This window comes from Patiria miniata, unplaced genomic scaffold, assembly GCF_015706575.1.
Source record: "Patiria miniata isolate m_02_andy unplaced genomic scaffold, ASM1570657v1 HiC_scaffold_2, whole genome shotgun sequence".
Classification (NCBI taxonomy): Eukaryota; Metazoa; Echinodermata; class Asteroidea; order Valvatida; family Asterinidae; genus Patiria; species Patiria miniata.
The window spans coordinates 10,393,276-10,417,009 of NW_024037058.1; the positions used below are offsets into that span (position 1 = coordinate 10,393,276).

Genomic DNA, 23,734 nt, shown 5'->3' on the forward strand with positions numbered 1-23,734 from the left:
GGTGGAAGCCAGCTAGTCTGGTTCCCTGACCTGACAATTCCCCCATGTCCATAAACTGCTCCGTTTTGTCTGAAGTAGGGTCAGGGAACCAGACTACAAGAACAGCATTTGTTTTCTTGGTTTTACCAGCATATCTATGAACACAAACTTTACACAGGTCAGTGTGACAATATTTGCAATAAAATGTGAACCACCCATATCCGGCCATTTCTGAAAATTACAGCCAAAGAAAATGTACCTTTAAAAACAATTAACAGTAATTATTATATGCACTTTTTTTAGGGGGGGGGTGGGGAATCTGCCTCAATCACAATTAAATACATGTACAAGTTTATAAATGAAGGTACATTGTACAGCAGACTTGTTGTACATGTACGTATACATGTGTGTATGTCATTTGATAATTAATTCATGACCTTGAATTTAATTGGTGACCTGCAGTGTTTGTGGACTGTAGTCTAAACCAGACTGAAACACCTGTTGCACAATAACTCCCATTCCAGTAATGTTAATCCCTGATCTGGGAACTTAATTACGGGTGTTTAATCTTCCCATGCCATCAATGCTGTTTGCAGAAAAACACACCAGAGAATTATCATGATACATGTGTGCATTAGTTCAAGATTATTTGGGATTTCATTCATCATCTTTAAAATGTAAGCAATAAAACCCCTTTGAAGTTCTCCATCATATAAAGGAATACATACATGTATGTACAGTACACCCTACGTGTGCATCTTATCTCAAGTGTATTTTACAGGGGCATTACGGCCAAAAATCCCTGAAAATTTCATGTTTTGGATTGTTTACTTAAAAGTCTGGTTGAAAGGAAACAAACCTAATGTCTTAGTACCGAAAAAAACCGGTACATTTGTATCGGACGGGACGGACATTTTGTGGCATACCCATACGTAATTTCAAGTTGTCTCTATTCAATGTACGGTACGCTACACGTTGCTTGTGTGATACATTGTACATTTTGTAATACACAAATCTCCAATACACAAATGTTGTTTCTTACATGTCCGCAGAAAGCGAACCACTGTGCGGATGGATCACAACTAGCACTCAACACCTCGATTTTTTTGGGGACAAAATTTTGACCCCGAAATTTCGTTCTCGCATGGTGCTCGCAAGAATAACACACAAAAATGCCCAGTTTTTAAAGGATGGTTTTGTGGACGTTAATATCCTACTTTTAAATGCTCTTTCTATTTAATACATGTATCATTTCGTTAAAGCGTTTTGTAGCCAAATTGGGCGTTTTCCAGGCTGTTATGTCTCTAAGTTAATGCTAACAAGCTACACAGTTCATACTGTAGTCTAAGCGGATGCGATTGTGAAACAAATTTGACAGCAGGAAATATTCCATGCTGAATTCGCCGAAGTTGAAACATATTGCCATGGAAATACTTTCCTTGCAATTTAAAGTGATATTCAATATTGGGTTATGCCCTTCACCGATATATTTTGTGCGAATACATCTTACGTGCCATGACATCATAACTTCGTGTTGGCTTCTAAACCAAGTACCGGTATGATAGGCCTATCATAGTTTGGGCAATGACGTTTTCATTGATTTTGCATTGCTCAAACTACATGAACTAGAACACATTTTGGAAAGTATTTGTGTGCATTAACTTTTTTTCTGCGATGCGATGAAACATTTATATTTTAATAAAGACTATTTCAAACATGTTCAATAACCTGCAGTACTGGTACATTGTGCGTTACTAAAAAGAAGGTTGTGCCTGCATGAACAAATAATTTGTATTGGAATACACATGAAGCAAACATACATGCTGAGTCTATGCAAAACAACCATGATTTCATAAACCGTCTGACCCAAGCGAATGATACAAAAAATATCTACATGTAATGCATTTTTATGGGTCCATTTCACGTCAACTGATGGCGTGAACATTTCTCTGTGGATCAAATGGCAAATAGATCCATGCTTTAAACATTCTAGGCCAGAACTACAGTTTTTGTATGATGTACACATGTAGCAATCACAGACACTGCAAAGCAGCATTACTCATCTTCTGGGCAAAAGAAATGACATCCGACACGTCTGACTGATCTCCAATGATAAATCTTACCATTCATGATGGCCCCGTGGCCTGGCAAACTGCTACAGAAAACGGAAGGCAGAAGATTACAAATCTGGGGCAAAACAAGCAGTGCAACTCGCACATATGGAAGCACCCAGCCAGACAGCACCATGAAATGACACACCGTGCAATCAGTGTGTGCGGTGCTCTGCACTGCATACAGGAAACCTCTCTCCCTTCAGTGTGTTTGTCTACAGTGAAATGACCTCTGCCTAACACGGCCCGTTTATGAAGTGTCTGCTTGTCTGCATATCCACAGGACAGTTACAGCAGCCCGTTATTATTATTATGATATATGCACCGGCTGACAGGCAGATCAGATCAGATTCACATGGCGTATTCCACTATTAACCTATTAACATAGTAATGCTGTCCCACTTCCTATGTGAAAGTGGAATTACAGAGCACATGTATGAAATTCCTAAATGGATTATCAATCTGCATGCATGCATGATGCATGTAACTGTACATGCACACATGTAACAGCCATCACATAAGCACGCCATGTGCAGAACAACCCAGAGAGTCACACAGCAGTTTTGCAGTGAAAGTCCATTGTGTGAAAACCACACCACCTTTCAAATGGTTGCTTCCAGCCTGTGGGTCAAACATAATGGTACAACCCAAATTTATGCAGAGAGCAGGCAGCCAATTGAGAGGCCTAATTTGTATGCTAATAAGAGGATTCCATTTGGCAGGGGTGTGCTTACTGCTCTAATGAGGGACTGATTGATTGTGTCTGAACACTGACTCAGTGGGTAATATAATCACATAATACAGACCAGAGTGTCATCTCCCGGACTGTCTGTTTCTATAGTAAGGTCTTTCACTCAAACACGAGGGCAGCATACTGAAATTCAGAGGAAGCCTATTTTCTAACAAGACAGACAGAATAAAATACTGCTGTCCAGGTCTTTAATGCTTTGGTGGAACTCTTTTTGCAAATGTTTTTTTTGTTAGACGTTTCCAATTTTATTCATATTACGTGTAAATCATCCAGCGATTGTACAGCCAATGTACATGGACTAACATGTACACATTGCAGCGTCACATTTTTACATCCGAGTACGAATATCCTTCAACCTGTCCTCATTAATTTATCTTAAATTTCAATACATTTACCTGCATTTACCGTCAGATTTTACGTTTATGATTTTCAGCTAAAACTGATGATGTCCCCAAAGTTGCAGACTTGCAGTTTACACCTCAAAAGCTTTCTTTAGACAACTTCCAGTATACATGTACATGTATACATATATACAAGCCAAAGCATTATATATTCATTTATTTACACAGGCCTACATAATTATGTACACATACCGGTACATTGCATTAACAACAAGGGGGGCAAAAATACATGTAGCTGTTGAACTTTATGCATGCACACATTTAATAAAAACAATCGGTTGTCATTTTTGCCAAGAAAGATAGCATCTAAACAAACTTTCAGTTTAGCCGAGTTTGTGACTAAAATAAATTATGCCAAAACTAACGTTCTTTAGTTTACGTAGTTTATTTTAAAGGTACAATGGACCACCTTTTCCTTTGTGCATTGTTTATTAAAGCGACAAAAGTGCCCCAAATCTAAAGACGGAAGCTTAACAACTAACCTGATGAACTATTAGCTCTGTGAATGGTGAATGCTTTTTACATGTATTTAAAAACAATACACACTATTCTGGATCTCATTTTTTATTCAAAAGTTGCCAAGCCTTAATTTTGAATTGTGCCGTCAAGACACAAATTTCCCAAAATCATCATTCGGGACATGATTCTCATTCAGCCGATTGTAGCTCTACGTGATGTCACACGCTGAATCGACCAATAATAGCAACCACACGCACAATGCTTGCACCCATTCACGGTTTAAACCAACTACAAATGGAAATTTCCAAAAATGTGTCACTTGGTACATCTTTGGAAATGACCTTTTTGTGTTTTCTTCATAATGACAGCATGCCAGAAGGAATAATTTCACAGCGAGTCTACCCAGTAGTGTCACTGCTCTCATTAAACCAAGTAAGCATTCTAACATTTATAATTATTTGGTCGGTTACTTTTTTGAAAGCTGCATAATGGTTCACTCTACATGTAGTTAAAGAGGTTGTGGAATGCTCGAAGACATTTCCGTCATTTTTCGGGTATATGTAGCCTAAGGTGTGATGAAATAAAAATGACTATTGTTTCTGTCATAAAATGAGTACAAAAGGTACTTTTGAGAGCTGTTTTTCAAGTCCTGTCATGCCTGTTTCGACCCGAACGTGCAATTTGTGTAAAAGTCGTCGCTGCGGGCAGCAAACAAAACACAGTAAATCATGACGTAATAAACAGGACTCCCGATGCAGAGTAGCATACACGAGTCCTGTTTATTACGTCACGATTTACTGTGTTTTGTTTGCTGCCCGCAACAACGACTTTTACACAAATTGCACGTTCGGGTCGAAACAGGACCTGAAAAACAGCTCTCAAAAGTACCCTTTGTACTCATTTTATGACAGAAACAATAGTCGTTTTTATTTCATCACACCTTAGGCTACATATACCCAAAAAATGACGGAAATGTCTTCGAGCATTCCACAACCTCTTTAAACCTTTGTTTTGCATGGGAGGAACATCACTTTTTCATTGACCGTCTATCTTTTTGACAAAGTTAGAATCAGACAGGATGTTGTATTTTCGTTGAAACTTCTAATTTATTTAATGTTGACAATGTGAGTGAATTTCTTTTCTTATTAAATCAGGTAAAATCACAAAGAATCAAATTTGATTAAACTGATACGAGTCTTTTCATTTAAATTCAACAATAAGGGAATAAATGTGTGTTCCGGAGGTATTATAACACTCTGTTTAAAACCAGTACGAGTCTGGATAGGTGATAATGGACCGATCCAGTAAGCCCCTCTCACTGCGCACGTGAGCAAATTAACATGTGCTCCTCTCCAATGCCACACTGCATTTTCCTGCCGCGCGCATCGTAGCGCGTGCATGAATGTCGGACTTTTGTGCACGCATGTCGGACATAAATCACGGCTGTGATTGGTCAGAATACCATGGGGCGGTGCTTGCTGGATCGGTCCATTACCTAAGGCGAAGCCGAGGGTAATTATCATATCACCCATCCAGACTCACACCGGTTTTAAACAGAGTGTTAAACACCGACGGAACACATATTTATTCCCATTCATAAATACCTTTTTGGTCAAAAAACCAAATCTTTTCGGTCCAAAAATCAAAACAAGTCAAAAACTAGAGTTGTTAACCATTTTGTTCAACAATTTTACTTCATGTTTTACGAAACACCCCTCTGACTCTAATATGGAATGCCCCTCCACAATTGCGTGCGCGTCGCGCATTCCACCTCCATGGTCGCGCGTACTGCGCTATCAATTATATACAATATTCAGTGTTTTCAATTTGTCATGATTTGTTTTGCATCAGCACTCCAGAGGCTCCAGAGGCACGAGATTGTGACGAGTATTGCCGAGTATTTTTATTGAGTTTAATCACTACTTGGTACCTCATCAAAGCTTAGAAATATACAAAATGTAGTTGAGTCTAAGGATTACCGGTACGAGAAAAAAAATGTAGGACAAGACACATTGATCATAAGTACAATTAAACCACAGACACTGACAGTCTTTATAACATCCGTGACATTTCATTGACATTTGAAACAACTACGACTTCATTTTATTCAACACCTGAACACCAGAAGGAGCAATAACCTTCTGAAACATTTTGTCAAAAAATGTTTCCCATGGAGATAAACCTGTCATTCTACATTTAAACGTACTGCAATTTCCCCACAGTCACAACTGTGGTAACGGCATGACAGAGATGCACATGGCATCACAGGCAAGTAAGAATCAGTCTTCCACAAGCCAATGTCAACAATATGTGTTTTCTCGCCATGAAGTTTGGCTTAAAGTGTTGAAGAATGACCATTCAAATGATCAAACTCTAAACTCTCCCTTGTATCCCTCCCATGCAGTCCCGTCGCCAGCCCTGAGCTAGTACCAATTAGGGGGGCCCACTACCAAAAAAATACAGAAGTACATGTACACATTTATGGCTTTTGCCGTGGGGGGGGGGGGGGGCAATTGCTCACCAAGGCCCCCCCCCCCCCCTTGGCGACGGGCATGCTCCCATACCCAATCCATCCCTCATGTGAATGTAAGTGCTCTATGCACTATAATCACACTTTGTACAAACTACATAATTGTGAGTCTCAAACCTTTCTTTCAAGTACAAGGGGCGATGGTGGTGCTCCTAAACAAGTACATGTATTCAGGCATAAGTGGCAAGCAAGAACTATCATCCATCGTCAGCCAGCAGACTAATGACGATGAATGAAGAGGTCAGTCTTTTCAAACAGTTGGACCATTGGTGGACATGAAAATGTACCAGTCTACATTGTAGTCCTGAGCATCATTTTGAAATCACTTGATTTTCATTGCCCCATAGATGAAACACCAAGGGCTTTGTTGACTACTAAAACAACAACTACCTAAGTACAAAAATGTACATCAGAATGCAGTCTTTTGCCAGAAATCCACTGCACAGTTTGTGCAAAAAATAATGAAAAAATTTGCAAAAAGTGATGAAAAAAATATGTGTTCTGTACTGAGCAACATCGAGAAGTTACACGTTTATAAAGATCGCTTGCGATTGACTTGTGCACGTGCGTGCATGGGTGGGACTTGACAGGCCAATCACAGTTAGTATGGTTCCCTGACCTCATTGTCCTTCGGACTTCAAAAATGGGGAAACAGTCTAAATCACCATGCGCTCTACAAGGGCACCATAAAAGGCGCCCAATCAAGAAGCATTGTGATATGCCTGTCTGATGCTGCTAGCCATGCTCGCACGGGCACAAGTCTTCATGAACATGTACCGGTAACTTCTCCATGTTGCTCAGTACAGAATGCGGATTTTTTTTCATCATTTTTTGCATATATCGGGACCGAATCCACCCGTTATTTGTTGGTGCAATGTGATTTTGTCAAGAAATACCATACGGACTGGGCAAACTGTGGCACAATTGCAGAATACCCCGCCACTGACCTATCCCACCTCGTATCCGAATACGCGGATACGGAGTCACGCTTGGATGCTCAACCAAAACCACACGCGTGCACGTCCGCTAAAGTCCACCCCGTATCTCCGTATTTGCGTATCCACTTCCCGGCACCTACTTTGGACTTGGACATTTTTACCCTGCTCCCCATTCAACTCACGTTGTCTCTGCCTTCGTTATTTTCCAACATTGATATGGATGCCTCGTTCTCAAAAATATTTTTCTCCGCTAAAAATAAAGTCCACCCCGTATCCGCGTATTCACTTCCTGGCACCTACTTTGGACTTAGATTTATTTAACCCCTGCTCCCCATTCAATTCACGTTGTCCCTACTAGCCGCATTTCTTATTACAGGGAAATAGCGCCCTCTTTAGACCCTCCAGCGCTCAACTCCACCCCGTATATTGTATCTGCGTATCCACTTCCCGACATCTACATGTACATGTACTTTGGACATTTCTGCAACATTTTCCGACTGCGTAGCCAGTTATTTTTAGGGGGTAATTTTCGCGTGGCGGGGTATTCTGCAATGACTCCCAAACTGTGCAGCGATGTTTTGGCGATGGCTGCATTTTGGTACATTTTGTACATGTTGTGCTTAAAGTTGTTGTTTAACAAAGCCGTTGGTGATTCATCTATGGGGCTCCGCTATGGGGAGCATCACTTTCTACAGACAAAATTCCATACTGGGCCACACCCCCCCCCCCCCCCCCCTCCCAGGCGTGCTCCGAGCGAACCGAAAATCATCAATCGATCATAATCTCTGCGTGCATGTTTCAAGTGTCAGGTTGGCTCAGTGTGGAAAGGGCATATTATTCATCATTTTGGCTTAAAAACTGACAGAATCCAGCGATGTTTGTTAAGGCGCAACTAACATGAGTACATGTATGTCATGAGGTATTGTACGGAGTTTAAGGGCAAACTGTGCAGCGGTTCTGTGGGAAATGTCTGTGTTTTGATGGACGTTTTTGTACTTAGTTGGTGCATGGAGAAATTTTTCCATGGTTGGTGTTTCATGCTGCAAACAATTTTGCGGGGTTCTGTGTCTCCTGTGGCTTCTATGATGCTCCGCGGAGCATCATAGTTCTAGGAGTATGAGAGTAGAGGAGAGAAAGTGGAGGGAATAACCATAAAGCAAAGGATGCAACTTTTGGTGCTTGAAAATTAATTGGAAAAAAGTGGTGATCCAGTTTGGAATTTTTTCCAAAAAGACATTTTTCCTAATTTTTTTTCGCATTGCCGAGGCTTCCTGGATTCCTCTCATTTCTCAAGGGTGAAATTACAAGGTGAGGTGAAAATTAATGTGTTTGGCGGCAGGTAAGTGGTGATCCAGTAGTATGGAAATTTTTCTGTTGGCCTGATTTCGTTTCGCATTTTTTTTCAGCACTCGACATGCTCGAGACGAGAGTCGAGTCGAGGTCCCAGTCTGCATGCATCCTGACCATGCGCATATGCATTATGCACAAATGCACACGGTCCTACTAAACTGCGTCAACAAACGTCAACAAGCGTCAACGGTCGTCAACAAGCATCAACAAATTTTGTTGATGCTTTTGAACATTAAAAGTAGCTTTATATGGTAGAAAAAGCAATAAAGAACATCTTCTGCATACATGGCATATCAATTAAAGTTAAAATTATTTTAAAACTTGTTTTTTTGAACGCGAAATGTATGACGAATTTGTCGATTAGTGTTGGCCGCCATTTTGTTTACATGAAGCTAGCCGTACTACGCATGCGTGAAGTGTACAGAGCCATACTAGCATGCGTGAAGCGCCATCCAAACAAGATGGCGGCCAACACTACAAATTCGTCGTAAATTTCGCGTTCTAAAAAAAACAAGTTTTAAAATAATTTTAACTTTAAATAGTTTAATTGATATGCAGAAGATGTTCTTTATTGCTTTTTTTTACCATATAAAGCTACTTTTAATGTTCAAAAGCATATACAAAATTTGTTGATGCTTGTTGACGACCGTTGACGCTTGTACTTTGTAGACGCAGTTTAATATAATAATACTAGGACCCAATGCACACGCTTCACTTGTACTTGATCAGCTTGACTCCAACGCAACGACGAACGACAATGCGAGTTTCGTCACTGCTATACTCACCCAAGTTCATGTTCTCAGTGAGCTTCAACGGTGCTCGAAAGAAGTAGATGAGAAACACAACCAAGAAGAACCAAATGGCCCACAAGTAGGTCCAGATCCAATTCAAAACACCCTTCAACTTCTCCGATCGCGAGGCGGTTGCAGAACTTCCTTCACCCGCCATGTTATGTTTGCCTCTTACGCGCTGGTACCTTACCCCTCCCCATGGTACTTCAATGGCGGTTTCGATTCTTTATGTTGGGTACCAGTTGCAGTTTTAACTACATGTAGTTCCGCTTCGTGAGGCGCGCGCTGCATGAATGGTCATCAACAGAGGGCGCTACTATCGAAACAAAACTGCCACGTGCTTGATTGATCCTCATGAGGGCAAAAATCGTCACCGACACCACGAACTGACACCCGGTGGTCAGCGTTGCAGAAATACAAATCGGAGAAAAACGCTTTTAAAGGTTTGACACGAATTTACTCAGTAAAATATTTCATTTATCTTAGAGGTTTTAGTATCACTCAACGTAAAAATGCTTTCACTACTCAATTATAAATGTTATATTGTAAAAATCTGCTTAGTTAATTAGCAATTAAATGATTAAGATGGGTGTCAGTTCGTGAAAACCAAAATGTACGTGTTTTCGGAGAGTGCGCGCATGCAATAGCGTTAGTGAGTGTCAGTTCGTGAAAACCAAAATTGACCAGTTTTGAGAGAGTGCGCGCACACACTGCGCATGCGTGCGCGCACTCTCCCCAAACGCGTCAATTTTGGTTTTCACGAACTGACACTCACTAACGCTATTGCATGCGCGCACTCTCCGAAAACACGTAAATTTTGGTTTTCACGAACTGACACCCTGTGCAGTGTCACTTCGTGGTAACCAAAAATACCAGAATTGACAAATTTCTGGAAAATTCATTAGTAAAATTCGCTTATTTTAGATGATTCCAGCAATTTTAACCTCGTCATGTCAAACTTCATGATACAAACTGCTAATATGTGCAAAAAAAGAAAATTTGAATTTTTAATTTTTTTTGTACACATGTGATGCAGAGGGTGTCAGTTCGTGGTGTCGGTGACGAAATGTATGAGGCGGGCAAGAAGAATATTTAATAGATAGCTGATGGCATTGGCGCAAGCTATTACGAAAACCTCAAGCACGAAAAAAAAAATGTAGCTCAAGTTGGATTACTGCAGCCAAGAAGACTGTGTTGTCGCGATCGGGCGGGAATACTTGCTTTTGTGCATTTTTGTTTTATAAGAAGGGTGTATGAACTTGTTAAATTTTCAGCTCCGTGGATAGGCCTTGATACACTTTGAGAAAACAGGGAAAACACATGCACAATGTGGGGTCCACTCGTCACTGAGGATTCCATTGTTAACGCACGTACAAAGCTGTGACCGCGGGCACACTTTCTTTACCACCTTCAATGATTGTTTCGCCAATTTTTGCGGAATTAGTTTCAAAGGGCATTCAATAGTACCAGACGTAACCTATCTTCACTTTTAGTAAGGATTTCTTCCTTTATCGCCTATTCAAACTAGCGCCCGAGAGTAAGTTTTCGGACTGCAATTTCGCCAAACTTTGGAACACAGTCCATCCAGCTCCAATGCCAATTCGCTTCGCATATGACATGCATTATACGGTTACAGTCTAAATTCTTGTCAATACGTGCCTTTGATGACTACTTAATTCTACAAAGCGGGCTGAGAGAAAAAGCGATGGCGAATTCGAATTTAAAGTGACGCCGGGATGCATTTTCACGTTGCGAATGGCACACATTATACTCCAGCAAATTTCAAAGCAAAATGTTTCGTGGCGTCAAATAGTCACTTCGTTGTATTGGCATTCGCGTGTAGGTGTAAATGAGGCCTTATAGAATATGGAAGACTGAGATTTTGCGGTTTGTACATAAAATTCTGGCCCGCACACGGGCCTGCATTAGGAGTTTAAGTCCTTCATATCGTGTCGCTTATTATAGTCAGTCAGTGGTACAATAACTTGGTGATGTCCTATTGGCATAGTATCTTTATGGGCGACGGAGGGGTTTCACAATGGCCCAGCGACGCTCTTTGCGACCCGAACTGTGCTTGATCTTATCAATTATGATTGTCGTCAGTTCATAGGTTACGTTGTATCAACAATGAGTAAGTTATTAGGCATACTTGTTCACTATTGACTGGTAGTATTTTAATCATTGTGGTGCACCTTTCGCTAACGAAGCAACTTCAATTTCCCGTGTGATACAGTTCGCACATACACATTCTGACAACTTCAGTGGTTCTAGCCTACGTCGTGCTGACATAGGTAAGCAGTCATGCAGTAATGGTCATGGCAGTATTGTTTTAAAATAATAGGAAAGAGACTTAAGTGGCACTGAAGTGACAATGCCTATCTCAAAAATGTTGACGTCTGTGACCTGATTTGCGAGGTTGTATAAAATTACCAAACCAAAATGGCAAAAGTTAGATTCTAACGTCCCTTTGTTCAGAGCCATCACGGTTCTCTTTGGAAGGCGTACTCTGCCAAGACTGGCCAAGAGGGTATTGAAACACCGTGCGCCCTCATTGACGACATAATACACCCCGCATGAACATCGCCTAAACGTATTTTCATCAGTGCTGCCTTATCCTTGGCATACGGTGGCAAGATAGACCGTGTGCCAAACCACAAAGTCCTTGAGGAGGCAAACATGCATCCCCAGCATGCATACGCCCTCCTGAGTCAGCGACGCCAGCGATGGCTCAGTTACAATGCACCACAATGGATGATCAGGATATCCAAAGACGTTCTCTACAGAAAGCTTGCCATTGAGGCCCATGGTCGCCCTGAGCTCTCCGCTTCAAAGATGTCTGCAGTACAGGCGCGACATGACAGTGCGACATTGAACTGGAGCCTTCCATCACCAACGACCGTCAGGCATGGAGGGTTGTAGTACGTGAAGGACTCATGGACAGTGAGGACAAATTGCTTCAGCTTCAGCCTACACCTCCATTCAGCCAAAACACTTAAAAAATAATGCCTGCTAAACTTCCTCTTAGCAGCCACCCCCCCCCCCCACCCCACCCCCTTGATCCATGCCTAGATCTGCCCCTCTATAAATGGGGATAGTTCATTCTTGCACACCGCTGCCAAACTACTATGGAACAATTTTCCAATTGAATAATCATACGCTGACAGCAAGTTCTTAAAACAAAAATATGTCCCCTCAATTTTTCAGTTTCGTTCAGGAGATTCAACAGTCTGTTTTTTAATGTAGAATGCGCCATGAGAATCTTGGCGGACACCGACGCTGCATAATTTTTTTTATTCAGCCTATTATCAAACTAGACTATTTTCCATTCCACTCAGAGCGCTACCCATTGCACTGTAAAGGCATCATGGCAGTAGCTGGATTCGTCGTGAGCGTGGCACTGGTGGTCATATTGGTATATGTAGCCTACTTTCTTGTCAGTACGGTAAGCTCGATTCGGAAGCAGAGAGCAGTGCTTCTGCAATGGCCAGGCCTCCCCGTCCACTGGCTCTATGGAAACCTTCATCAGGTAAGGACATTTAATTTCTTGGCAACAGCCTAACGTAAAATGAAAATTGTTTCCCCAGTTTTATTCATTTTGTTCACAGCAGTATATTGGGATTAATGTCAGTGGTGTTTCTTTGTCAATCGGGCCTATGTCTCATTCAACGATAGTCATGGATACGTCCACTATTGAAGTTGCTGATCTGAGGATCTAACCGGTTTTCTCTACGTCCATAATGCTCTGAAGACCATTTTCAAATCAGCTGGATCAAATCAGCTATTGAACGACCGGCACGTCATAGACGTGGGACTATTTCTCTGTACCCGCATACTATGCTTACATGGCATCTTACTGAAATCTTTACGCATCCCAATTGCCTTCCGTCGCAATTTAATCCATCAAAACGGATGCTTCAAAATTCGGTCTGATTAAGATCTGCGTTATAGATTTCATTGGTCTGATTTACCGACTCCCAGCACCCGATGGGAAATCCGAAAACCCGGACCGAGTCACCGGAGGAAGGCTTCATATTCAACTGTAAAATGACAGAAAAGTTCCCCAGGGGATTCTACTTACTTTTTGGCCCGACGAGAGGAGAACTTGTGGCAAACCACCCAGGCATCTTTAGACCTGTGTTGAAAGGACGCGGTAAGCTCCGAGTATAAAAAACGGATGTGTCCACTTTGTTCAAGTGTTATACCTAATTTTGAATTTTGTTTGTATTTTTTTTAACTTGTCGGGTTTCTTTTTAATTCTGCTTCACCCAAACATTACCTTAAGAACAAGTTACCTTAAGAACAAGTTAAATCTTGTCATTTTTAGACACCATGTTAAAACTTGTCAACATGACCAGTTTTTTTTTCAACGAACCCTGAAAAGTTTGAGAGGTTAAATATCATATTATTTTAGGCTTTTGACTTGAGGAGAAAGGGTTGACTTTGCAGATCCATGAGCAAGCACAGATGTCTTCAAACTTTTTTACAGAAAGAATAGTGTCGTGAGATTTGCTTTTTAAAAATGTCTAACTGTGCCATAGGTCCTAGTTTTGTGTCGCATACCTTGTTTGGAGGTTCACAAAGCAATGCATGTTCTATTTCCCCCACGTCAAGGCTTGTCGCGATCGTATATTTCCAGATCCCAAGCCACTGATGCAGGGCCAGCCTTCCTACAATTTCTTGCGGCCCTGGCTGGGTGACGGTCTGCTCCTAGCCAAGGGCGATACCTGGCTCCGTAATCGTCGCCTCCTCACCCCGGCTTTCCACTTCGATGTCCTCAAGCCTTACGTACCGGTCTACAACGAGGCTGTGGATGTATTCATGGTTCGTTCTACCAAATGAAATATAAGCTAATTCAAGAGGGGGGGGGGGTGACTCATGATCAGAGGGTCAGGGTTTCGAATCCAGCGTTTTGCCATATCCTTGGACAAGCCACTTCATCCCCACTTACCTCTCTCCACCCATGAGTATAGATGGGTACAGGCATTAGCTGGAGAGTAACCTGTGATAAATCTCATCCAGTGGGGAATAGAAATATTTCACAGTCGTTTGTTTGACCTTTCATCTCAATCTAGACAAAGCTAGAGAAGTGTGCTACCGATGGAGTTAGTTTTGAAGTCACCAAGAACATCAGCCTCTTAACCCTCGACGTCCTCCTTCGATGTGCCTTCTCGTACGAATCAGACTGCCAAATCAAAGGGTACGTATACTTCACTAGTACTTTGCCAATATGAAGGGCAGTTGTGTTTAAGACTGCGAGTCCTGCGATTGTATTTGTCTAGATCTTTTCAGGCAGGTAAAAACTATTTGGTGAACAAAATTGGGACGAGTATTAATTACAATTCGTTGCAGAACTTGATAGCACAATCACTGGCTGTCTGTGCATTGATGATGGCAAAGCTATCAACACATTCTACCACGGCAGTTTATTCGCCGGCGCACATTTTAAAGCGCTCAACGTTGAGGTGGGAAATGGAGGATTCTCTGCAGACATGGGCGTCGCGAGGGGGCGCTTGCCCCCCCCCCCCACTCCCGGAAAAGCCCCCCCCCCCCCCCAAAAAAAAGGAAGAGAAAAAAGAGAAAAAAGAAAAGAAGAAGAGGCGCGAAGTCATAGTGGTGTAAATTTAATGGGTGGGGGGGGTGCAAAATGACCCTCCCCTCTCTAAAACTGATAAATCGAGAATATGTTGAGAAATACAACATTTTTGGGGGAAAATATTATGTTTTGCCCCCCTCTAGAAAAAAATACTGGCGACGCCCATGTCTGCAGAATGTTGTAACCAAGATTGCTTCTATAATTTTCACAGGATTGTAGCCACTAATAAATCAATCCTAACACCAAAAATAGCCAACTTGTTTCATTTTCTTGCAGTGATAAGCACCCTTATGTGAAGGCCACGTCCCAGTTATCGACCATCATCGTAGACAGAATGTTGTAAGTACATGGCAGTGTCGACAAAAGAGAGATTTGACATTTAAACTTTTGCATTGCAATAGCGTGAAGCTTCTGCCACCAGGCTTGTGCCGTGGTGCTATCTCGCATCCGGTTTGCTACATAATTTAGTTTCGGTATATCGATGTTTTTTATTTTCCCCACAGTTCGATGCTTCTTTACTTCGATTTGCCGTTCAAGCTGTCTTCAATGGGACGCAGGTTTATGAAGAGTTGCGACTTTGTTCATAATGTTTCAGATGAGGTCATAAAACGGCGTCGGTCACAACTGGTAATGTTACAAACATTATGATAAACTTTAAAGGAGATACCTGCCCAGGTTATTTTTCATTTCAAATTTCAATAGTGGGTATTGGTTTTCAATTGCAGTACCTTCTCCCCTGTGCCCAAACAGAGGCAAATAATTTCTCCCTTGTTTGACCCTTGTTAAGTTTATGTGGTACAAAATGTGTACATAAAAATGTACTTCCTTTCATCAGGAGGTAAAGAAACAAAATCCTGATGCTGGGTCTGAACGCAAGTACCTGGACTTCTTGGACATCTTGCTGTCCGCTAGAGATGAAGACGGCAAGGGACTGACGGATCTGGAGGTCCGTAACGAGGTGGACACTTTTCTCTTCGAGGGTCACGACACCACAGCCAGCGGCCTGACCTGGATGCTGTATGCCATGGCAACCAATCCTGATCATCAGAGGAAAGTCCAGGAGGAAATTGATGAGGTGATGGCGGGCAGAGAGTCGGAGGAAGTCCTGTGGTAAGGGCGAACCGTTGAGATTCACGTTTTACCAGTTATAATAGGTCATAGTCGTTCGTATGATTTTGCAGTAGCTAAATCACTAAGGAATGTCACATTCTTGCAGCCACTTTTAATTGGTTGTATCTCCATCAAGCTCGATCAGACCGGGGGGTCCGTGAGGGGGCTTGAAGATTGGGCTTGCAGGAATAGTTAATATTATCTGGTATATTGTTTGGGGAGACCCACAAGAGCAGGTATCATCGTCAAAAGCAAGGATGCGGTAGAGGAAGGGGCGGGTATTTCCCCGCCCCGTGAGGAGGCGATTTAGCCTTATCCTAAGGCGTACACTCAAGGTGGAGCCCTCTTGGATGAATGCTCCTCGCTGAACTCATGCGGTGTAATTAGCCCTCTCCCATGCATCTGTCCATCTCTCTGTCACCCACGACGAGGATAGTGGGATCTGCTGCCGAGTTGTTTTAGCACAGATAGCGTCATTATAGCCGGTTGAGGTCTTGAACTCTATATTTTTTAAAGGAAAAACCGAGATGGTGAAGTCCGAGATTTTCCAAGGAATTGTTTGGACTTTGAAGCCCGATAATTTTTTAGGGATTTAGTTTAATTTAATAGCTAGAGGATTGATCTCAATCTAGCCTATGCAGTTAAACTATAGGCTCTGAGCAATAAACCAAGATTCTTCGATATTTATTGAAGAAAAGAGAGTTTGAGGTTGATCGAGTAACATGTAAATTGTTATAGGATGGAGGGGATCATCTTAACCAGCCCCTCAAGCCGCCCTGGCCTGTTACATTCAGCTTGCTAACATTTTTATCAAACGTCTGCGTCCGATTTGAGGTGATCACTGTCTGTGTGCATGTTGATGTTTTATTCACAGTTTTGCTATACTCTATACAGAAGCTCATTTGACATGACACAAAAGAACGAATTGTCATCATAATAATTCGTGGACCCCGTGTCTTGTTTGTCAGGGAGGATCTTGGTAAGTTCAAGTACCTGGTGCAGTGTCTCAAGGAGACGATGAGAATGTACCCTCCGGTGCCGTTCATTATGAGGGTTCTTGAGAGGGATGTTGAAATTGACGGCAAGGTCCTCCCGGCTGGAACGACCGTAGATTTGGGCATCTACTGCCTTCACCATAACCCTCTCATCTGGCCTGATCATATGGTAATTGCTCAATATTTTATCTTATAAAATTATAGCAACCAAATGCTCACTATATGTAGTCTAATATAATTAATTCACCTGTTGATGGTGAGATTAATGTCCCAGAATGGCATACAGAGAATTTTACTCAGTAGAGTTGGTGCGAAGTAAAACTCAGCTGGGACGCAAACAATTTGCATTGCATGACATTTTCTGTTGCTTTGGAGCTCCAAGAAATCAGTCTCCCTTATATGTAAAACACAGGCTGCCGTGCGTCATTATAAGAACAAAGCGCCTCGCTACCTCTATTATTTTGTACCTGTTAGTAAAGAAGAATGAAGTGCATGCAGATAGATCTCAAAATAACCTGTCTCTCCAAATATCAACATATGAATGTTTTAATGAGAAGTAAGTAACGTGTATTATTTTGGGAGGCTGGTTGTTGGTTGAGACATTATTTTTTGCTGTGAAGTTAAAGAACTTCTGGCTATAAAAAAAACACACACACCAAAATGCACAATTTGTTTCGGATTGCTCTTCATTTTTTGGCTTCGCTGTTTAATTCAACAGACATTCGATCCTGACCGATTCTCCTCTGAGAATATCCAGAAAATGGACCCCTTCTCTTATCTACCATTCGCAGCAGGTCCAAGGTAAAATAAAGAGAACTTTCATGGCATCTTTATCATGCTTAAACCAGGCTTCTTCTCAGTATTTTGGCAATGAATATGCAGCTGGAGACAAACCAAGGTCAAGGTTTCCGACACTGCATCCATTGTTGAAAATAGGAAGATCTATTGAAAATGAACATGCTGGTGGCATTACCCTGGTTCGCAGATCATTTGATTCAGCATGCATTCAAAACCTATGGTTTCGCCATGGGCAGACAGCGTTTGCATAATGTACAAATAGTACCAACCCCCGTACCCAAAAAAATTAAAAGTCTCGGGTCAGTTTTGACCCGGAATCCAGGTCAGTTTTGACCCGGAATCTGGGTCATAATCCGGGTCAAAATGACACTTTTCTGGGTCGGAATGAAACTTCCTTGGATTATATTGCGGGTTTTTTTACCAGGAGTGGCAAAATTGTCAAGAGTATAGAATTGGATCAAGGATTAAAATAAACCAAGCACTTTAATAACTTATATCAGAGACCAATGATTTAACACACACACACACACCCATTTTGAAAATTCTGTGTTTTTTCCCTTCAGGAATTGTATCGGGCAGAATTTTGCCATGAACGAGGAGAAGGTGATCCTGGTTCGTCTGTTGAGGAGGTTCCACCTGGAGTTGGACCCCAACCACCCGGTCAAGTTCTCTGGAGAATTGATCCTGAAAGCTCAGAATGATGTCAAGATCTTTCTGAAACCGCGCGTGTGATTTCATTTCATCCAAAGGCCTTTGAATAACACTGATTATACGGTGTTTATAATACGTCGGGGAAGCGCAAAATCCAATCATTATAAAAAGACCAAAATGTTGTTCAGGAATTAATAGTCCGAAAATTCTATTTGCAGGATTTTAAAGAATTGTAAAGTATCATACTAAGACACTGTTGATAACAAATGTGTACATTGTCCACATTGTTTAAAAATTAATATTGCATTGAAGTGATAACTGCAAGTGCGTTTCAAATGTGGTACCTGCAATATTTTGCAAATGTATCTGTACTTTTGAAGCCTAACACAATCAACATAAATCGGAGATGAAGGATTCAAATGATTAAAGGGAATATACAACATTTGCAAACATCGAAAAATAAAACTACCAAGTTTTTGCGAAATACCTTAATAGGATGTTGGTAATTGACCGTCTAAAGCAACCTGTAAAATTATGGCACCTGGTATACTGTCATTTTCAAGAAAAGTGGTATTTTTGTATCAATTTCCAACGCTGATCGGCCGATCAGCGTTGGAAACAACTGTCTTTTTTTCAAATACTGGCCCCAATTGACCATTGCACTTGTTTGCAATCGATTACAAACCTATGAACGGGTACGAGCCAGCTAGACTGGTTCCCTGACCTTACAATTCCCCAATTTATGTAAACTGCTCTGTTTCTTCTTATATGGAGTCAGGGAACCAGACTACAGGAAAATGATCGTTTTTCTTGGTTTTTATAGCATTTTCGAACCCAAAACCTCCAAAAAGTCAGTGTAACTATATTTGCTTTATATTTTCAACCCCCCAATTCCATCCATTTCTGAAAATTACAGCAAAAGCAAATGATGTATATTCCCTTTAAGTTTTCCTATTCAACACCAAGGTAATCAGCATAAATGAATCTTTATGCTTAGTTTATCACGTAAACAATGCATATGCTTTTTGAAAACTAATATTGCGAAGTAGAGTGAGTATTTTTATCGATAGTTATTCGTGACCAGAGAAATATGTATTAAATGGATTTTTTTTGGGGGGGGGGAATTGGGTTATAGGCCTGTAATTATGAGTACATGTACATTGGTTTATATTTTGTAATCAGTCATTTGATTTCTGAAATGTACTTTTTTAACGTGTTGCAATGTGTCGTATTTTGTTTATTAGTAAATGACCATATAACCACTTTCGTAAAAAAAAAACACTTCATGTGTTTTGACTGTTTGAACAACAAAGACAAAATGACACACAATATCTTTTTTCAACAACTGTCAACATCTCCAGTACACAATTTTATTAACAACCCTGCTTATAGGTGATCAATATGAGTTATACAATCCACTTTTATTAAAAGACGGGCCTTCAAAAGGACTGTTGGATACGTTAACATTTTAAAGTGAGCTTTTATCGCTGGTGATGTTTGAAGACAATATTGTGACGACGATTCTTGAAATCGCATTTTTGGACAAAAGAGGTTTTAGGGTCATATTGTATTTAAATTGTGATATTCTTTGAACGGATTGAGCAATTTCAGTATTTTTTTTCTTCTAAAAGTAGCTTATGAAATTGGCTTTCCAGTCACCATTATGTTTGGTGCTTCATTTTTTTTTTTAAATATGAAATATATTTTTTTGGGGAGGGGGTGGTTGGGTTCCGCATTTTTGGACTCACCCTGTAGTTGACGCGACTGGAGTGTCGTAATCGACTCGAAACGTTGTGACTTATGGTTTTTCCAAAGCTTGAGATTCGTCTCAGCCATCCAGCCCGATCCTGGGCAGCACGAACAGCCTGATTGTGTTTAAGGCCGATGGCGTTTAGGCACTCTGCCAGAGGCATAGGTACGACGCACTGCAAGCCTCCTCCCTGACGGAAGGGCTTTGATAGTTGGTTTGGGGGGTTCAGGAAGACAGCAAGAGGCACCTCAGGTCTCCTTAGTGCGTGACCAACTAAGCGAAGGCGACTTCTCAGCATAGGAGAGCGCGGTGGGTAGCACCAAGATTCGTGGCCAGGGTTTCAGTGATCGCTATAGGGCATTACAACTGCATATAATAGTTGCACTGTTTCAATGGATTTAAACAGCTGCATTTTGGCGCTATCGCTGCTTACTCCCTCCCACAGAGTCCCAGTCATGCTCGAAAAAGCAAAGGGCACATCGGTAATACCTTTGTGGAGGTCAGCGCCGCTTTGGCATAAAGTTCATGGAGGTCAACAATTTCAGACATTTGTCAAAAATGTCCAAGAATTCGGTGCAGAAGTAACAGAAAGAGAAAGAGGAAACAATGGAATTTTCGGTAAAAGAGGAAGCAATTTGAAGATGATCGCACTCAGGATAACCGTAGAATCGTAGATCTATACGAATTCAGTTTTAATTAAAATTTGAATTTACAGCAACGTAATGGAAGAAAGGAAGCATTAAAGGAAAGTGAGATATACGAAGAACTCAATCGACGCAAAGGAGAGCTTATGTCGAATGCTTTGTAATTACATATACAGTAATTTGAATACAATACATGTATGTGACAGTGTTGGAGCAAAGGCTTTGACCCTCAAGGCCAAGGCCAAGGCCAAGGCTTTGACCCTCAAGGCCAAGGCCAAGGCCAAGGCTTTGACCCTCAAGCCTCGAGGCCAAGGCCAAGGCTTAACCCTCAAGGCAAAGGCCAAGGCCAAGGCCCTGTTTTATGAAATGACCACTGATATAGAACTAATTATAGTCACATGAGTGACACATCATCACGCAAGGGCGGATCCAGAACACAATTTGGGGGGGGCAAAGAAATTTTGGTCCCCCCCAAAAAAGTGGGTAAAAAAAATGACAGCTTGGGCTTCGGGGCCCGCTTAAGGGCCCCGAAAAAAATTTGGATTCGAGATGCTCTGTGGTGCGATTTGAGGCAATTTCTGACCATTTTAACCGATGTTTTTTGAGGAAAAGATGGTGGTGTACTCATTGCCTGACTTTATTACGACGTCACATAAAAAAAAAAATGGTTTCGTTTGGGGGGGGGGGGGCATGGCCCCTTTTGGCCCCCCTGGATCCGCCCTTATCATCACGAATTGCTCGTTACGAAGAACAACATTTCTTTAATTGCAATCAACATGCTCGCATAGGCCTGCACCATTTTATGACTGCACTGTATCTATTTAAGTATAAGTTCAGGACTTCAATATGGTTTAACTAAACAAAATAATGATTTACTTCTATATTGACACACAATTCTCCCAAGTGTAACAAAAGGGGGATCCAAGAAACTGATTTGGGATTTTTTTATTTGCTGGCCCAACATGGTCAGAAATATCAGCATTATCTAAAACAGATACATGCAAATATTTAGCACTTTAAGGAGACATATACAACCAATCAAATCTATTCTATAGTTATATGCAATTAAAGTGATCATCTCATTAGCCCCACAAGTGTACGGAATATTTTTGCAGCAAATCTACTACAATGGTAACAAAATGTGATGCTACAAAAGTGGAAGTGTGCCCAACACACAAATCTACAGGGTGCTTCCCTCCTCCATGGTACATGTAATACAAAATGGTAACAGCAAAATTTCGAACAGATTTATCTGGAAAATGCAAAAATCTATGGGCCTTGAAGAGCCTTGACTCAAAATTGCAAGGCCCTGAACCCTCAAGGCCAGGGCCAAGGCCAAGGCTTTTGCCCTCAAGCCTCGAGGCCAAGGCCAAGGCCCTAAAATCCAGCCTTAAGGCAGCCTTAAGGCCAAGGCCCAGCATCAAGGCACTACATCACTGGTATGTGATTTTCAACCGCAATACTTTGAAAACAAATCAGCCAATATTTACAAAACAAAAGAAAGGTCAATAAGGAAATGCACTTTTGCACACAACAATTCATGTACTGTACTAACCGTGCAGCATGTATTCCAAAATGCGTGAGACACTTTCACAAAAACAAACTTCATTTCTGTAACTGACAAAATTACAATTTCTCCGGGTCTTTGCGCAGATTAATAAATGTCCTTCTTTCGAAACGTCTCTCACCGAGAACCTGTGTGACACGACGCATGACCCCAACCACTACACATCACGATCTGGAGGTGTGGGTTTGTGTAGGATCGACGTCTCTGTAGTTCGAAGCCATTGCTCTATACGTTCCATTGGTATAAACGTCCCATTGGTCCGACATCCCATTGGTCCGACGGCCCATTGGTCTATACGTTCCATTGGTATAGGCCTAAACGTCTCATTGGTCTGAAGTCCCATTGGTCCGAAGTCCCATTGGTCCGAAGTCCCATTGGTCCGACATCCCATTGGTCCGAAGTCCCATTGGTCCGAAGTCCCATTGGTTACCGAAGTCCCATTGGTCACTGAAGTCCCATTGGTCCGACATCCCATTGGTCCGACGTCCCATTGGTTCGAAGTCCCATTGGTCCGGAGTATGCATTGGTCCGAAGACCCATTGGTCCGACGCCCCATATAGGATTAAGGTTAGCGTTTATAAGGGTCAGTCAACCTGAACCAGTGGAACTCGTCGGACCAATGTTTCGTCGGACCAATGGGGCGTCGGACTATCGAGACGTAACCGCATGATGCAGACAGTGTGCATTGTGTTCATGGATATTACATACGGATGTTTCACATTGTGTGTCCTCGATTTACACCATAAACATAATGCGCCCATCACCCATACAAGCCGCGACGAAGCCACGAATTCTCACACAGTGCGTCTGTCGGGGTAACGCGTCGGATCACACGGGTTCTCTGAGAGACGTTTTAAGATTCTAATCAGCGGCTGTTGCCAAATCACCCATCTGAACACCATACGCTCGCGCAAGTCTCCTCTATGCACGTGCATCCAGGCAACGAACCTTTAACTTGTTATACAAAACTAAGATGGGCAAGCATTGGACAAACATTAAATTACACAATAAAAGCCGAAATTACTCGGACAGAATATAGGCTAAAGAAGTAAATTCTCGTGTTGACGAACACAACTATAGCCGTTCTCGAGCGGGAAGCACAAAGGTGACCAAACAATGTATTATTCACCCAAATACGTGTACAATACAAACTGGCTACGTCACTTTTGCATAATGCATAAATTGAATAACAGACTCAGATCGCCCGTACTCAGGTAGAAGAAAACGAACTACATGACAATTCAAAAAGATAAGTAAAACAAAAAAAAAGGCTTTTACACTTTCAACTCTAAATTTCGCTAAGGCGCAATCCCTTT

At 41.6% G+C, this 23,734-nt stretch overlaps 2 protein-coding genes across 2 annotated transcripts in view; one reads left to right on the forward strand and one right to left on the reverse strand.

The window, feature by feature from the left end:
* LOC119726474 (suppressor of tumorigenicity 7 protein homolog) overlaps positions 1-9,534 on the reverse strand; it is a 35,868-nt gene extending 26,334 nt beyond the window's left edge. The window contains 1 exon segment of the mRNA XM_038198178.1: positions 9,305-9,534. Coding sequence (XP_038054106.1) covers positions 9,305-9,467 — 163 coding nt within the window. The 5' untranslated portion in view covers positions 9,468-9,534.
* A 1,748-nt stretch (positions 9,535-11,282) lies between these two features.
* LOC119726475 (cytochrome P450 4F22-like) lies at positions 11,283-18,880 on the forward strand. Its single transcript, XM_038198179.1, has 11 exons — positions 11,283-11,601; positions 12,646-12,836; positions 13,289-13,460; positions 13,947-14,131; positions 14,383-14,507; positions 15,180-15,242; positions 15,407-15,530; positions 15,739-16,013; positions 16,982-17,177; positions 17,727-17,809; positions 18,370-18,880. The coding sequence occupies exons 2-11, from the start codon at positions 12,675-12,677 to the stop codon at positions 18,536-18,538; spliced, it is 1,554 nt and encodes a 517-aa protein (XP_038054107.1). The 5' UTR covers positions 11,283-11,601; positions 12,646-12,674; the 3' UTR covers positions 18,539-18,880.
* The last annotated feature ends 4,854 nt before the right edge of the window (positions 18,881-23,734 follow it).